General features: G+C 38.1%; 1 protein-coding gene across 1 annotated transcript; it reads left to right on the top strand.

Annotated features, from left to right (window-relative positions):
• The first annotated feature begins 504 nt into the window (after positions 1-504).
• Positions 505-16,638, top strand: LOC132564977 (BLOC-3 complex member HPS1-like). Its single transcript, XM_060229583.1, has 16 exons — positions 505-619; positions 1,327-1,476; positions 1,658-1,779; positions 2,305-2,413; positions 2,979-3,130; positions 4,914-5,160; positions 5,800-5,863; positions 6,869-6,939; positions 9,576-9,741; positions 9,879-10,078; positions 10,571-10,735; positions 11,184-11,296; positions 14,238-14,429; positions 14,844-14,982; positions 15,132-15,245; positions 15,410-16,638. Exons 1-16 carry the CDS (start codon positions 509-511, stop codon positions 15,671-15,673), a joined length of 2,379 nt encoding a protein of 792 aa, XP_060085566.1. The 5' UTR covers positions 505-508; the 3' UTR covers positions 15,674-16,638.
• Positions 16,639-16,669: the final 31 nt, after the last annotated feature.

The raw sequence follows: 16,669 nt of genomic DNA, 5'->3' as shown, positions 1-16,669 counted from the left end.
CTATAATGATCAGGGGCCCAATTCAGCTGTTATAATATGGAATTATCAGATGATATACGTAAACAGCCATAACATCCCCGTAATAGACCCTGATAAAAAAAGCCGAACACGAACTAATTAATGTGTTTGCATAATGAATTACATTTAAACTATACGTATGAATAGTTATGGGTATATATACATTACTAAATCATCAATGTTTACCTCGTCCATGGAAGCGTCCATCTTGGAAATTGTTTGACAGGTGCGCGGTTTTTTTCAGTCAAAGAAAGGCTGTGACTTTTTAAAATCTGGAATTTACTTTTATTTAACATGGAATAAAATTCGACGTGTTTTTTTTATGTTGTACAGTATTTTATTACTTTCATAAATCCTACTTTCGGTTTTATTTACGAAAATAAACTTAATTAATCAGTCACTTGTGCGTTTGAACCAATAGTCCGTGTGGGGTGGGAGTAAAGCGCCTTTCGGAATTAAAAATTAGACGGAGCAATGACAGGTGACCAACATGAAGGGATTTCTTATAATAAACAGAATAAATGACATTTTGTTCACCGATTGCGATGATGATTTTATACGCAATATCAACAATCAGGCCATAGAGGCAGGATTACTTCAGGTAATCAATTACAGATTTCATGACAGGTAGAAATTATATAATAGAAGGATACACTGAACACATCCTCCAAGCTTTAGTACAATATACTATATACTGAATGTCTGCTTCTTAATGTGATCAAATGGACAGTCACATTAAAGGCATTCACTGCTTATATTAGATTCGTTATATTTATTGAATCGATTTATTGCTCATGTGTCTGTAGAACCATAGATTATAATGCCAGTGATCTGGCTGTCGGATCGTATGACAGAGGTGTGTCACTCCACTCTTCTTTCTAATTAATAACCAACGAAATCCCACAAGTTGTAGTATTTACAGAGTATCCAGCTGATATCTATGAAATCTCTGGAAAAACAAGCTCCGTGTGATATCTATGAATATCAGGAAAAAAAACAAGAGAGTGATGAAAAAAGAGTGTTGGGGTGGCTTGAACACATTGTTAAACATCATGTAGCAGAGTGAGTTAGCTTCTTTGGTTTTATAGAGCTGTGGATTGTTATGCTGAAGACACTGATTTGATTCCTGCTGGGAACTCAGCAGGAATTTGGGTTTCCCTGTCATTTCACATTTATTAGGTTGATACTTCATCCTTTAAACAAAAGTGCCTGATTTCTGGAACTTAATATATTTATATGAATTAGAAAAAAACATTCTCATGTAGGACAGAGATAATTTAAATAAAATATATTTCAAATTTTGATTAGGTGGAAGACAATGATGGGACCTTGAATCATAATATCATTATGCAGCTATTCTCCCCACTGTTTATGTCACAATGGTTTCTTATCGATCACAAGAAGAACCCCTGCCTGTCAATCACCTGTGAGAATGACTACCTCTTTGTCTTCAAACAGGTCAGTATCCTTAAAGAGTCTTTATCATTTCAAAAGTTTTTATACGTGTACTTGCCAAAATTTCTGGAATTTTTTACTCTATTATACTAAATCTGTAGAATTATATGCATTATACATTAACAGTTTGTTTTGTTGGAAGATGATTTTTAACTTGATAGTTATGTGATGCTATGTTTAATAGTTTGAAGATTTGCTGTTGATTGTGATCAATGGAGATCAGACAGAGACTGAAGAGTTCCTACATCGCAAGGTCTGTGTGTTTGTACGACTCATGGAGTTCCTGTTCGGGCCTGCCACTGAAGAGTATGACATTATTTTGGAAAATAGTTGCATTAAAATATCAGATTATTAAAGATTTGGTTATTAATAAACTAAGCTGTTGACCATTTGTAGAGTTGATAAATTAAATCTATGCTGACTCAACACTGTTGTAAGCTGAAGATTGTGGCACGTTTATATCTTATAGCGTGCATTTGGTTCAACAGTGCTTTGTAATGGTCAAGCTTGAATTTTTCTGATATCTATTAATTATAGCCTTGAAAGAATTCTGATTTTGAGGATACAAAGAGCATGGTACAGTTTTAAATTTAAGTCTTAGCATTTTATATAATGTTTTGGTTATTTTTCTCATATAAATTGTACCTGGACAATGAAACTTCTAAATTTGTGTTGATAATAAGTCGTGCTTTGGACTATCTTGGCCTATTGATTATTACTGACTTTCTATACCCTTTTTATCTAAACTCTTTTTCACACTGTGTATAATATAGTTCTTTCCTTTGATGTCATAACCACAACCTCACCTTTAGTGTGTATGGATTAATTCAGGTTGGGGCACAGTAAGTTTGCAGACAGAAGTGACCGATGGGATTTCGTAAGAGGTGTTTTGTCTACTTACAAGCAACTTGTTATGGAGGAGCAGTCATTTCTTGTTGAGGTAAAATTTTGATTTATTTATCTTAGATATATTACCTTATTAAATTTACACATTTTTGAAATAGTTGCTATTTATAAAGTTTTCATTACCATACCCTTGCCCAAAACTATAATTATGGATTGGAACCTGTTATTTGCGACTCACTATTTTATAGTGAAAAAGAAACCTATACCTTGCAAAAATTTTTTTGTCCCTAAATGAAACAACATTATTCAAATAGTATAAACAAAAATAGTTATCTTTCAATCACAAAATGGTTTGTTACTGGAGAAGACACCACTATTAGTACAAAGGGATCAGGACATTTGTCTCTTTGAGATTGTCATTTCAACCATAGGACTATTCTGTTAATCAAGTTCTCATACTTTTGTTCACATTAGGATAGAATCAGTAAAGAGACAATTTGCCAGTATTTCATAAATCAAAGTTACTCACCATTCAGTTATTTTTGTTGAAATGGAAAGTAACACCTGAGTGATGTATTGTTTTTGATATAAAAATAGAAGTGTTTTTCTGAGTACAGATATCTTGAGATATTTATAAGCATGTTGTTGTACGGTTGCAGGCTATAGAGAGACTACAGGTGAACCAGGCAGTCAATGTTAAGTGTATGGAACTGCTCGAGTCTGCCATTAATAAGATACAGAAGTCTGGAGAAAAGGCAACACATCACGCTCTTCTTATTGTCAACAGTAAACTACTGTCTCTGTACTCAGAGTAAGAAATACATTACAGTTGTCACTCCTTTAAACTCTTTTTGATACATATTGTCTTTTCAAGGTTATAAGTTGCACTGGCATATAGACTGCAGAGCCAATTTTTATTGACTTTCTAAATTTGGTCTACAGTCACACCGGAATATAAGTTGACATAAGTTTATTGATACAGAATAATGATGTATAACACAAAATGAAAGGCAACTAATCAAGATCATCAGTGAAACATTTAATGAAGTTTACTAATTAATTATGCACAAATAATCTTTTATTTTACTGATGTTTTTAACAAAATTATTTTAGTCATTTAAAATATATTAAAAATTGAGGCCTTCAAAGATTATCTTCACACAGATGTATGGCCTGAAATTACACGCGACAGTATGTCTTACTTTACAATCTCTCCACCGGTGTCTGTACTATTTATTATTAACAAAGACCCTTCTATACTGACAAAGCTCCTATGATCCCATGATATTTCTTCCTGAAAGTTGAATAAAAGCTGCTCTTATCGTAAACAAACATGTCGGCTGTTAATTAACCACGAAAGTCAAGAAGATATTATTGGGATTCAAATTAAACGGTATGATTAATTAATTACATGAGAATGTCTTTTTTATTGCAATTTTCATATCATCCTGTGTACAATTACAAGTGACAGTTTTACACAATCTGTTTCAGTCACAAACACATGCTGGGCGGGTAGAGTGATTTAAATGTAATGTTTACTGTGCATATGATGCATAAAAAGACATTTTTTTCCTCCTGATTTTTTTCATCTTCATAAAGCCACTTCGGTATTCAAAAAGTTGCAACTTCTTATCTAGAAAATATAGTAGTTGTTACTTGATCATTGTATTGGTGCAATAGAGCATGACTTATGTTTGTAAGGATGGATTTATCGTTTGATAAGCCCAGGTAGCATTTATACGTATCATTTGACTCAAAGTCAGGATCTTGGCTTATTACATGATATATTTCTATATGACATTTCTACTGAACTGTGTTAGGCTTTTTTGAATGAACTGCTTGATGATATTTGCATGAAATTGATTTTCCGATCCTAATATCAGAGGTCAAGGTCACTTACTATAAATAGAAATTAGGTTCCTGCCAAATATCTTCACTTTTGTTTGGATGATTACACTCAAACTTTCTCCATCGTTTCTTGGCAGGAAATGATCTCAGTTACTTTACATGTTCAGAATTCTAATGTCAAGTTCACCATTACTGTAAATAGAAATTAGAATGTACCGTGAAAAATATTTGACATCTGAATACCGTACTACTGTAAGATAATTACCTATGACCAAATGAAATTGAAATAAAATGAGAGGTCAACTGAGCTCAGGTCAAGATCATCGGATCAAAGGTCAAGGTAACATTTTTAAAAAAAATTACTAGTAAATATTTTTTCAGCATCATTGACTGAGATCAGATGAGAAGTTGATCAACCATGAGTCAAAGTTCGTCAGGTCAAACGTCAAGGTTATATTTGAAAAATTTCACAGACATATTTTTGAGTCTGTCAAGGTCAGATTTGAACTAATAAATATTGTTATTATAATTTTTATTTAAATCAAATGAGAAGTCAAGCAACTACATTTCATGGTCACCAGGTCCAAGATAAGGGTCAAATTATATATATGTTTTTTTTTATCAAACAAACAACTGTGCTTGGCGATAAGTGAAAATAGAATAACTTTAAGCTAAAATTCTCCATGAATATAGAAAAGGATTTTCTTTTCTCTCATTTAGTAAATTAATTTTGTTTCAACTTTCAGTCGTAATTCAGCTGAGCTTCAGGCAGCTGATACTTTGTCTATCATACTGTTGGTTCAGCAGATGTTTCCTAATGATGAGAAGCTAGAGGACTTCTTTGCTTACTCCTGTCGTAAACCTGATCCAGTAAAACCAATGGAAGAGATCAAAAGTCCAGCTTCAGTCTGTACCTACCCTTCCCACACAGATCGGTACGAGAGTGCTCTGGAGGGGGAAGATGAGGATTTTATTGATGATGCTGATGACCAGGTAAGCCAGATAAAACCAAGGGATTTCAGCATGTATTAGTGATGCCTGCTGTATACCCTATACATTCCAATAGTTTCATGAGATAAAAAATGGCCCAAAATGTTTAATTTTCCAGATGAATTAACTTTTAGTTTGTAATTTAATTATGTTCCATTCCTGAATGTAGGCAACCCATGCAGGTTTACAGAAGTATGAATTAAAAGTCTACTGGTTTTGTTATTGTATTGTAGAAATTGTTCCGCATTTGTCATTACTTCATTACATTGGCTTCCTAGAGTGCAATGTACACAAGCAGATGTCACTAATTCCTAAAAAATGTATTTTCATAAATTTTCTATTGTTATGATAGAAAGTAACAAAAATTCAAATAACTCCTATAACACAGTAATATACAGTATGTTATATGGAGATTTATTCACTATTTGTCTCTGTGTAAATCACTCCTCTCTTCACATTTTCCCTTGGTTTCATCTCATTTCACTTCCTGTTGACATGTTAGTATTTTCTTTGTTGTTGTTTTTTATTCATATAATGCAGGATATAAGTTATTTTAAGTGTTAAGTTGATGGTTTACATTTAACTGATAAAGTTTTCTAACACAGAAATAAACTTTAACTTTTAATTATTTCTTGGTTTCAGTATCAGAGTGCCAGAGATACTCCTCCAGTAGGTAAAAAGAGGGAATCCTTCTCTACAGCCACAGGTAAGTACACATTATTCTGTTTCAATGCAGACAGTTCAAGGACAGACAACTCTTGGTTAATTTCTGCAGCAACAGGTAGTACACACTGTTTAATGCAGACATACCAAGGACTTACAACTCCAGCATCATTCATTACTAAGCCATGTTAGATATTGTAAGCTAAGCTGAATTTGATTTTAAAATATTTTCTACAATTGTGTTTAAATTTGATTTAGCATTTTGATTATAGATAAGTGTGAGTCTGACCATCAAAAAAGAAATAAATACTTGATAAAGAGGTCATCAATTGATAATATGTCCACTACCTGTTATTGTTTACAATCAGTTCATGGTATGAAAATGATACTTAGGTGTTATAGGCAGACTTTTAGATGATAGAAATAATTCTTAATTAGTCCTCCACTGGGAACTTGGGGAGGCGAGAGACTATAACTTTGCATGGTGTCCATCCATCGGTCCATTCATCTGTAATCTCTGATCCACTATCTTGTGTGGGCTTTATCTCCTAAACTACTTGTCACTGGAAATTCAAACTTGGGTTACTGGTTCACCTTGCGATGTGTCATATCAAAACTGAGTCACTCTGATCTAGACAAAGGAAAAGTTTGTCTGCACTCTACCTCCTACACTACTAGTTACTGGAAATTTAGGTATTATTGTTTACCTGGATGAGACAGTGTGTTGTGTATCAACAGTAGGTCACTAAGACCTACATTTTGACCTTTGACCTACATCAAAGTAATTTTTTTCTGCGTTTTCTTTCCAAAACTCCTAGTCAGTGGAACTTATACTTAGATTATGGGTTCACCTTGGTGAAGTAAGATGTCTGACCTACTTTTGACCTTTGACTTGCATCAAAGAAGTAGTTTTTCTGAGCTCTAACTCCTACCCTACCTTTCACTGGATTTACCTGGTGAGGTGGTGTGTCAGTGGGGACCATAATTCACCAAATTATCTTGTTATCTGCATATTTAAAAATTTAAAACTTCTATATACATACCACAGGAAGTCCCTACCCACAAGTCTCTGAGATGGGAGAGGAGTTCCCTACAACATCTACTGACACTGATTTTAAGGTAAAAACCTGGATGACCTGAATTCACATTACTTTCTGCTACAAAAGCTACCAGCATCATGTATATGTGGTCCTTACTAAGGGACCTTCTCTTGCATACAAATGTTCAGCCTCATGTGTATAAGTCAGATGTGTGGTCCTGACTGAAGGACCTACTACATAGATGCCCCATGTCATAAGTCAGGTGTTTGGTCCTGACTGAAGGACCTACTACACAGATGTTCTATGTCATGGGCTAGATGTTTGGTCCTGACTGAAGGACCTACTGCACAGATGTCGCATGTCATGGGCCAGATGTGTGGTCCTGACTGAAGGACCTACTACATAGATGCCCCATGTCATAAGTCAGATGTTTGGTCCTGACTGATGGACCTACTACACATATGTCCTATGTCATGGGCCAGATGTGTGGTCCTGACTGAAGGACCTACTGCACAGATATCGCATGTCATGGGCCAGATGTGTGGTCCTGACTGAAGGGCCTACTACATAGATGCCCCATGTCATAAGTCAGATGTTTGGTCCTGACTGAAGGACCTACTGCACAGATGTCCTATGTCATGAGTCAGATGTGTAGTCAAGACTGAAGGACCTACTGCACAGATGTCCTATGTCATGAGTCAGATGTGTGGTCCTGACTGAAGGACCTACTGCACAGATGTCCCATGTCATGAGTCAGATGTTTGGTCCTGACTGAAGGACCTACTACACAGACGTCCTATGTCATGAGTCAGATGTGTAGTCCAGACTGAAGGACCTACTGCACAGATGTCCTATGTTGTGAGTCAGATGTTTGGTCCTGACCGAAGGATCTGGTACACAGATGTCCCATGTCATGAGTTAGATGTGTTGTCCTGACTGAAGGACCTACTGCACAGATGTCCCATGTCATGAGTCAGATGTGTGGTCCTGACTGAAGGATCTGGTACACAGATGTCCCATGTCATAAGTCAGATGTGTAGTCCTGACTGAAGGACCTACTGCACAGATGTCCTATGTCATGAGTCAGATGTGTGGTCCTGACTGAAGGACCTACTGCACAGATGTCGCATGTCATGGGCCAGATGTGTGGTCCTGACTGAAGGACCTACTACATAGATGCCCCATGTCATAAGTCAGATGTTTGGTCCTGACTGATGGACCTACTACACATATGTCCTATGTCATGGGCCAGATGTGTGGTCCTGACTGAAGGACCTACTGCACAGATGTCACATGTCATGGGCCAGATGTGTGGTCCTGACTGAAGGACCTACTACATAGATGCCCCATGTCATAAGTCAGATGTTTGGTCCTGACTGATGGACCTACTACACATATGTCCTATGTCATGGGCCAGATGTTTGGTCCTGACTGAAGGACCTACTACACAGATGTCCTATGTAATGGGCCAGATGTGTGGTCCTGACTGAAGGACCTACTACACAGATGTCCTATGTCATGAGTCAGATGTGTAGTCCAGACTGAGGGACCTACTGCACAGATGTCCTATGTCATGAGTCAGATGTGTGGTCCTGACCGAAGGATCTGGTACACAGATGTCCAATGTCATGAGTCAGATGTGTGGTCCTGACTGAAGGACCTACTGCACAGATGTCCCATGTCATGAGTCAGATGTGTGGTCCTGACTGAAGGACCTACTACACAGATGTCCTATGTCATGAGTCAGATGTGTAGTCAAGACTGAAGGACCTACTGCACAGATGTCCTATGACATGAGTCAGATGTGTGGTCCTGACTGAAGGACCTACTACACAGATATCGCATGTCATGGGCCAGATGTTTGGTCCTGACTGAAGGACCTACTACACAGATGTTCTATGTCATGGGCCAGATGTGTGGTCCTGACTGAAGGACCTACTGCACAGATGTCCTATGTCATGAGTCAGATGTGTGGTCCTGACCGAAGGATCTGGTACACAGATGTCCCATGTCATGAGTCAGATGTGTGGTCCTGACTGAAGGACCTACTGCACAGATGTCCCATGTCATGAGTCAGATATGTGGTCCTGACTGAAGGACCTACTACACAGATGTCCCATGTCATGAGTCAGATGTGTGGGCCTGACTGAAGGACCTACTACACAGATGTCCCATGTCATGAGTCAGATGTATGGTCCTGACTGAAGGATCTGGTACACAGATGTCCCATGTCTTGAGCTGAATATATGGACTTTCGATAAGGATATCCCATGTCAATTTACTTGTTTATGAATAAATAGTGTGTAATCATAAATAAACTGATTTGTGACTGAAGACAATAGATTTGATATTCTATATCAGACAAAACCTCTTAGTATGAAAACATATATATACATTAACATAAACTAGTGTAACAAAATTATCTTATAAATTCGAAGTTTTTGTGAAACCTCTGAAATATTCTTTTTAGTTGAGCAGAAAATAATTGAAAGGAACAGTAAAAAAAATACCATCTAGAAACCTGATCAGACCTGGAAATGTATCTTAAAGAATATTGTTATATCGTATTACTTAAGATTAACAAACTTACATTATTCTTTTTGTTCAATATTGCAGTAGTTATAAGGATTCTCCTACGATATTGTTTTTAAACCATCAGTGTACCAGTATATAATGTAATATTTCTGGGACATATTGTTAAATTTTTTCCCTTAGTGTTGGCCAAAGGGAGAACACAGACTTAATGTTCCCCCATTGCGGGGTCGAAGTCGCACTAGTGAAGATGTGCACACTGGCATGTCATCGTGGAGAAGTTTCTTTGGTGCAGGGCGGGCAAGGAGTGCAAATATGATGGAACACTCTTCTTCAATGTCAAAATCAGGTATGTCAACCTAATGACATCTCAATCTTGTATGTATACTGATGTAAAAACAGCTGATGATGAAAGAATTTTGATGATCATTTTCTGGAGTTAAATTTTCTTACCTATAAAATATGACTTGCTGTCTGTTGAAACAGGGGACGGATCTAAGTCAGAGAGCATGAAATCCCTGGAGGATGACACACCACCCTCTATATTAACAGCCCCACAAAGAACAGAAAATGAAAGTTATGTTAGACAGATTGTGTTCCTGTGTACAGAGACCTGTTCCTTCTCACCACATCAACTTCACTGTCTACAAATCTACCCAGGCATGGTGTTAGTCCTCGTCAGTCAGGTAGGTCTCCCTCACAAATCTACCAAGGCATGGTGTTAGTCCTTGTCAGTCAGGTAGGTCTCCTCTCACAGATCTACCCAGACATGGTGTAAGTCCTCGTCAGTCAGGTAGGTCTCCCCTCACAAATCTACATGGTGTTCGTCCTTGTCAGTCAGGTAGGTCTCCTCTCACAGATCTACCTAGACATGGTGTAAGTCCTCGTCAGTCCGGTAATTATATGTATTCCTTCAATAATATATCAATAGTGAAGAATTAATTGAGCTCCAGAGTGCTTCACTGTCGTATCCACCAAAGCTTTCTTTTGTTCCCAAGCTCTTTGTGGTATTTGAATACCATTTTTTTTTACTCCTGCTCTGGTACAGAGGTACTGGGCTAGCTATAAAAATAATGTACTATGTCAGGATAAGTTGGTTGCATGATGATGTCTAGTTTATAGGAGAAATATGGAGTAGTTGACCATGTATCACTACTGATTTTGTTATTGATATATAGGTACCTTGGGGTGGACATGCCGACAAACTCAGCCAATTACTGTTGCTTCTGAAAGATTTGTTGTCAGGACGAAGAACGAGGGTGCACAGAACGCAAGGACAGGAATTGTTTGACATGATCACTTCCCTCCTCAACAAACTCCTACCCACAATGAAAAAGATTAAGGTATGGCTATAAATTTTACTTGTTAAGGGCAACACTGATCAATGCTGTATAGCTAGCTGACCATTGTGACGTCTTTTAGATCTGTATCTACCTGTTAGGGCAACATGTTCAGAATTTATCAAAGGTTCTCTGTACATAATTACACTTACCTGTGAGGTTTTGCCATGATTGTGTGTCAGTTGTTACCATACAACTTCTATATAGGAACAATGAATTTTTTCATACATTCGAGGTCGTAGGTCATATCCACTGAAAACTTCAAAACTTTGCAAAATTGAAACTTCTGCAAATTATAGAATTAAAATGTGTTGAGTTGATTGCTGTAAAAACTGGCTTTTACTTACAGTAGTAAGCAACAGATCAGATGTTATAAATCTTGAAATAACTTTGAACTTTGAACTTATTTGTTGTGGACCTTTGTACACTGTATATATTTTTTCAATTTCAGGGTAATATTGCTGTGATTTTCAACAAAATACGAGCAGGTTGGGACAAACCAGAGTTTAAGAATTTGCTGTTGGAATACCTGGAAAACACCACCTATACAGAGATCCCACCAAGGTGAGCACAATTTTTCAATTCGTTTACCACATTAGATCTTTATAACTTTTTAAAACCTTTTTAGAGGAAGGATGGGGGTTGTTTCTATATCTGATGGTAAAGGAGGGATGGGGGCTGTTTCTGTATGTGATGGTTCAGGAGAGATGGGAATATTTCTGTATGTGATAGTACAGGAGAGATGGGAATGTTTCTGTATATGATGTTACAGGAGGGATGGGGGCTGTTTCTGTATATGATGTTACAGGAGGGATGGGAATGTTTCTGTATGTGATGGTACAGGAGAGATGGGAATGTTTCTGTATATGATGGTAAAGGAGGGATGGGGCTGTTCCTGTATATGATGTTACAGGAGGGATGGGGCTGTCTCTGTATATGATGTTACAGGAGGAATGGGGGCTGTTTCTGTATATGATGTTACAGGAGGAATGGGGGCTGTTTCTGTATATGATGTTACAGGAGGAATGGGGGCTGTTTCTGTATATGATGTTACAGGAGGGATGGGGCTGTTTCTGTATATGATGTTACAGGAGGAATGGGGGCTGTTTCTGTATATGATGTTACAGGAGGGATGGGACTGTTTCTGTATATGATGTTACAGGAGGGATGGGACTGTTTCTGTATATGATGTTACAGGAGGAATGGGACTGTTTCTGTATATGATGTTACAGGAGGGATGGGACTGTTTCTGTATATGATGTTACAGGAGGAATGGGGGCTGTTTCTGTATATGATGTTACAGGAGGGATGGGGGCTGTCTCTGTATATGATGTTACAGGAGGGATGGGGCTGTCTCTGTATATGATGTTACAGGAGGGATGGGGGCTGTCTCTGTATATGATGTTACAGGAGGGATGGGGGCTGTTTCAGTATATGTTACAGGAGGAATGGGGGCTGTTTCTGTATTTGATGTTACAGGAGGTGGGGCTGGGGCTGTTTCTGTTTATGATGTTACAGGAGGGATGGGGGCTGTTTCTGTATATGATGTTACAGGAGGGATGGGGCTGTCTCTGTATATGATGTTACAGGAGGGATGGGGGCTGTTTCTGTATATGATGTTACAGGAGGGATGGGGCTGTTTCTGTATATGATGTTACAGGAGGGATGGGGGCTGTTTCTGTATATGATGTTACAGGAGGGATGGGGGCTGTTTCTGTATATGATGTTACAGGAGGGATGGGACTGTTTCTGTATATGATGTTACAGGAGGGATGGGGCTGTTTCTGTATATGATGTTACAGGAGGGATGGGGGCTGTTTCTGTATATGATGTTACAGGAGGGATGGGGGCTGTTTCTGTATATGATGTTACAGGAGGAATGGGGGCTGTCTCTGTATATGATGTTACAGGAGGGATGGGGGCTGTTTCTGTATATGATGTTACAGGAGGGATGGGGCTGTCTCTGTATATGATGTTACAGGAGGGATGGGGCTGTCTCTGTATATGATGTTACAGGAGGAATGGGGGCTGTTTCTGTATATGATGTTACAGGAGGAATGTGTCTCTGTATATGATGTTACAGGAGGGATGGGGGCTGTCTCTGTATATGATGTTACAGGAGGGATGGGGGCTGTTTCTGTATATGATGTTACAGGAGGGATGGGGCTGTCTCTGTATATGATGTTACAGGAGGGATGGGGGCTGTTTCTGTATATGATGTTACAGGAGGGATGGGGGCTGTTCCTGTATATATGATATGATGTTACAGGAGGGATGGGGGCTGTTTCTGTATATGATGTTACAGGAGGGATGGGGCTGTCTCTGTATATGATGTTACAGGAGGAATGGGGGCTGTTTCTGTATATGATGTTACAGGAGGGATGGGGCTGTCTCTGTATATGATGTTACAGGAGGGATGGGGGCTGTTTCTGTATATGATGTTACAGGAGGGATGGGGCTGTTTCTGTATATGATGTTACAGGAGGAATGGGGGCTGTTTCTGTATATGATGTTACAGGAGGGATGGGGCTGTTTCTGTATATGATGTTACAGGAGGGATGGGGGCTGTTTCTGTATATGATGTTACAGGAGGGATGGGGCTGTTTCTGTATATGATGTTACAGGAGGGATGGGGCTGTTTCTGTATATGATGTTACAGGAGGGATGGGGCTGTCTCTGTATATGATGTTACAGGAGGGATGGGGCTGTTTCTGTATATGATGTTACAGGAGGGATGGGGGCTGTTTCTGTATATGATGTTACAGGAGGGATGGGGGCTGTTTCTGTATATGATGTTACAGGAGGAATAGGGAAGGGGGCTGTTTCTGTATATGATGTTACAGGAGGGATGGGGGCTGTTTCTGTATATGATGTTACAGGAGGAATGGGGGCTGTTTCTGTATATGATGTTACAGGAGGGATGGGGCTGTTTCTGTATATGATGTTACAGGAGGGATGGGGCTGTTTCTGTATATGATGTTACAGGAGGAATGGGGGCTGTTTCTGTATATGATGTTACAGGAGGGATGGGGCTGTTTCTGTATATGATGTTACAGGAGGAATGGGACTGTTTCTGTATATGATGTTACAGGAGGAATGGGGGCTGTTTCTGTATATGATGTTACAGGAGGGATGGGGGCTGTTTCTGTATATGATGTTACAGGAGGGATGGGGGCTGTCTCTGTATATGATGTTACAGGAGGGATGTGTTCTGTATATGATGTTACAGGAGGGATGGGGGCTGTTTCTGTATATGATGTTACAGGAGGAATGGGACTGTTTCTGTATATGATGTTACAGGAGGAATGGGACTGTTTCTGTATATGATGTTACAGGAGGGATGGGGGCTGTTTCTGTATATGATGTTACAGGAGGGATGGGGGCTGTTTCTGTATATGATGTTACAGGAGGGATGGGGTTGTTTCTATATCTCTTCCCTGTAATTCTATGTTCACCTATCTTTTATTTGTTTGTGATCACCATGTACTTTTAATCAATATTTCAGTGTAGAGCGTTCCTTGAACTTGCTGCTGAAGTGGGTAAAGGAGCTCTTCCTCTACATGTATCTCCTCCCTCGAGACGTTTCATCGTCAATCTTAGAAGCAGTTAAAGTCATACACGAGAAAGCTAAGGTCAAACTTCGTGACTACAAAGAATATCTTGCTGTCAAGGCCCAGCGCAACATTACTATGACAACATATCCTTAACTGCTTTTGCTGTCATGTTTTACATCCATATCTTAAATAATACTAATCACGACATCATGAAGAATTTTTGACATCACAATTGTGTCCGGTGCAAATGGTAATTTATCTGTCTGGAAGAGAATCAAATTGACAGTTTTTGTTTATTTTTGTATAGACCTGAGCTCAATGTAATCTTGCATGTGTTGGTCTTACAAATTGATTGTTAAACTTGTAGCCTTATTTGAAAGTTTGAATAGACTTATTGATATGATATGGATACCACTTTTTGATGACTGCTATTACAGTATATATTGTAATGGTAGTGGTAAGTATGGTTTGGGCTTAACTATCACAGTAATTATGTAAATGAAACTCACCAGTAACGTACCTTAATGTTGTTACGAAGATGACCTTAACAGGCTTACATACCTGGACATGTTCCCAGGACTTGTACACTTTATTTACATAGACAGGAAGACAAACCAAGTAATGGCACCCTCCCTCAATATCACCACTGGTGAGGACGGCACAGTCTCGGATGCCACTCAACTCCTCAAGGACAAGGTACCTTATATGTTACTATTCATCCCTCTTTTATGTACCTATTCATAGTCAGCATTCTTCAAAATATGAAATAAAAGAGATATCCTGAGAGTGCTCTTTCAACTCATGCAAAAGAATTCAGTTTAAATAACTGAAAGATTTTGTTTCAGATTTGGAAAATGATTGAATGGGTCCAGCTCAAGCTGAAGAATGGCATTACCATGGTGACAACAAGAGATGGCGACTACCATTTTTCCTATTTCCTGTGGTTTGAAGATTGCAATGTAAGGCATTTCACTGTTCATGCTTTAGAACACTCACAAACTCGTTATATATCAAAATATATAATCCATGACATTTGGTTTTAAAACTCATACATGATCATTTCATAATACAATGTACATGTAGATGGGTGTGATAATTAAAAAATTGTCATTACTGGTTTCAGGGCACCCAAATGCCAGTTCAGTGCCAGTACCAAGCCACTTTGGCCCAGTCTCCCCCAGGGATCCTGTCGGGAAATTTCTATCGCAACTTGACGCGAGAGTCCTTCCCAAATGTGGTACCAGGTTCTGTCAACTGTTATGAACTGATGATGATGCACGTCGGCCTCGTACATACCCAGTACATAGTAAACCATTGTCAGAAACTTACACGTATGATGTGGGAAATATCTGGAGACCCATACTCTCCCATGAGTCTTGTGTGGTGAATGAATGATAAATTTGGCGGACAACTGTCAAGATCAAGTATCATGTGCCAGAGAGATATTTCAGAGACCCATTTCCTCTCAAAGCCTGATGTGATGTATGGATGACCAGTTAAGTGAATACTGTGATTTTTTGCACATCAGTTTAATGCAGTATCTAATCAGTGGATCTATGATACTCTTAAGACTAAAGTAAAAATGTTTAGATATAACAGTGTTGAATTCAAACATTGAAAATTTTTACATATTTGATTAGTGCAATAGCAACATGTTTCTGTGGTTAAATTTCATCACTATGTTGATTTTATTCCAAAAAGTCTTCGCCATATATTTGTGTTTCAATCTTGTTCTCAGTAATGAAGAAATGTTTCACATAAGATGTTATTTCCAGTCAGCTTTAAAATGTAAGGATTCCATTAAAGTTCTACTTTCCAGACATATCAGCAATTGTTTATCACAGACTTACATGAATTTGCTTTTCTATCCTTTTAAGATGTTAATTGTGGCTAAATAGACATTTCATGGATTAACAGGGTGTATTTGTAGAAAATTTTACAACAATTTGGCAGAGTAAAACACGATATAAATTTATGTAAATTAGGGTATTCCAGTTGACCCTTGTATGTTTTAGACTCTGATAATAAGTTTTGACTCCTGTGTTTTAAGGAATATGCCTACTTCACAATGTTTTGACTCTTCAGAGTTGTAATTGAACTTTAAATATTACAAAATGTAAACTGTAAACTGTAAACTGAATTGTAAACAGTGAAATATGAGATTTCCTCAAAGTTGTTATACAGTGTATAAGATACACAAAAAAAGATACTCCACAGTTAAGTTTTCCACTGGTTACATCATACAAGGTAGATATACAAGTCTACGCTGTCTTGATATCAGAATGTTTCTTCAAGGCATAGTGTTAATTGACCTTTTTACAATGTTATATAATAAAATATATTTTTAAAGTATTTTGTGTTCTTTCTAATGTTGACAATGTGT

This window comes from Ylistrum balloti, unplaced genomic scaffold (genome assembly GCF_031769215.1).
Source record: "Ylistrum balloti isolate Yb309-2 unplaced genomic scaffold, AGI_CSIRO_Ybal_v1 Utg369684, whole genome shotgun sequence".
NCBI lineage: Eukaryota > Metazoa > Mollusca > Bivalvia > Pectinida > Pectinidae > Ylistrum > Ylistrum balloti.
Note: the sequence above shows the minus strand (reverse complement) of the source record. Positions and strands in the feature narration are given on the sequence as shown.

Coding starts and splice junctions, on each gene's coding strand:
- LOC132564977 (XM_060229583.1), top strand. CDS start 509: ATGAAGGGATTTCTTATAATAAACAGAATAAATGACATTTTGTTCACC. Junction 1,477..1,657: donor ACCTCTTTGTCTTCAAACAG/GTCAGTATCCTT, acceptor TATGTTTAATAG/TTTGAAGATTTGCTGTTGAT. Junction 14,430..14,843: donor CGCAACATTACTATGACAAC/ATATCCTTAACT, acceptor TAACAGGCTTAC/ATACCTGGACATGTTCCCAG.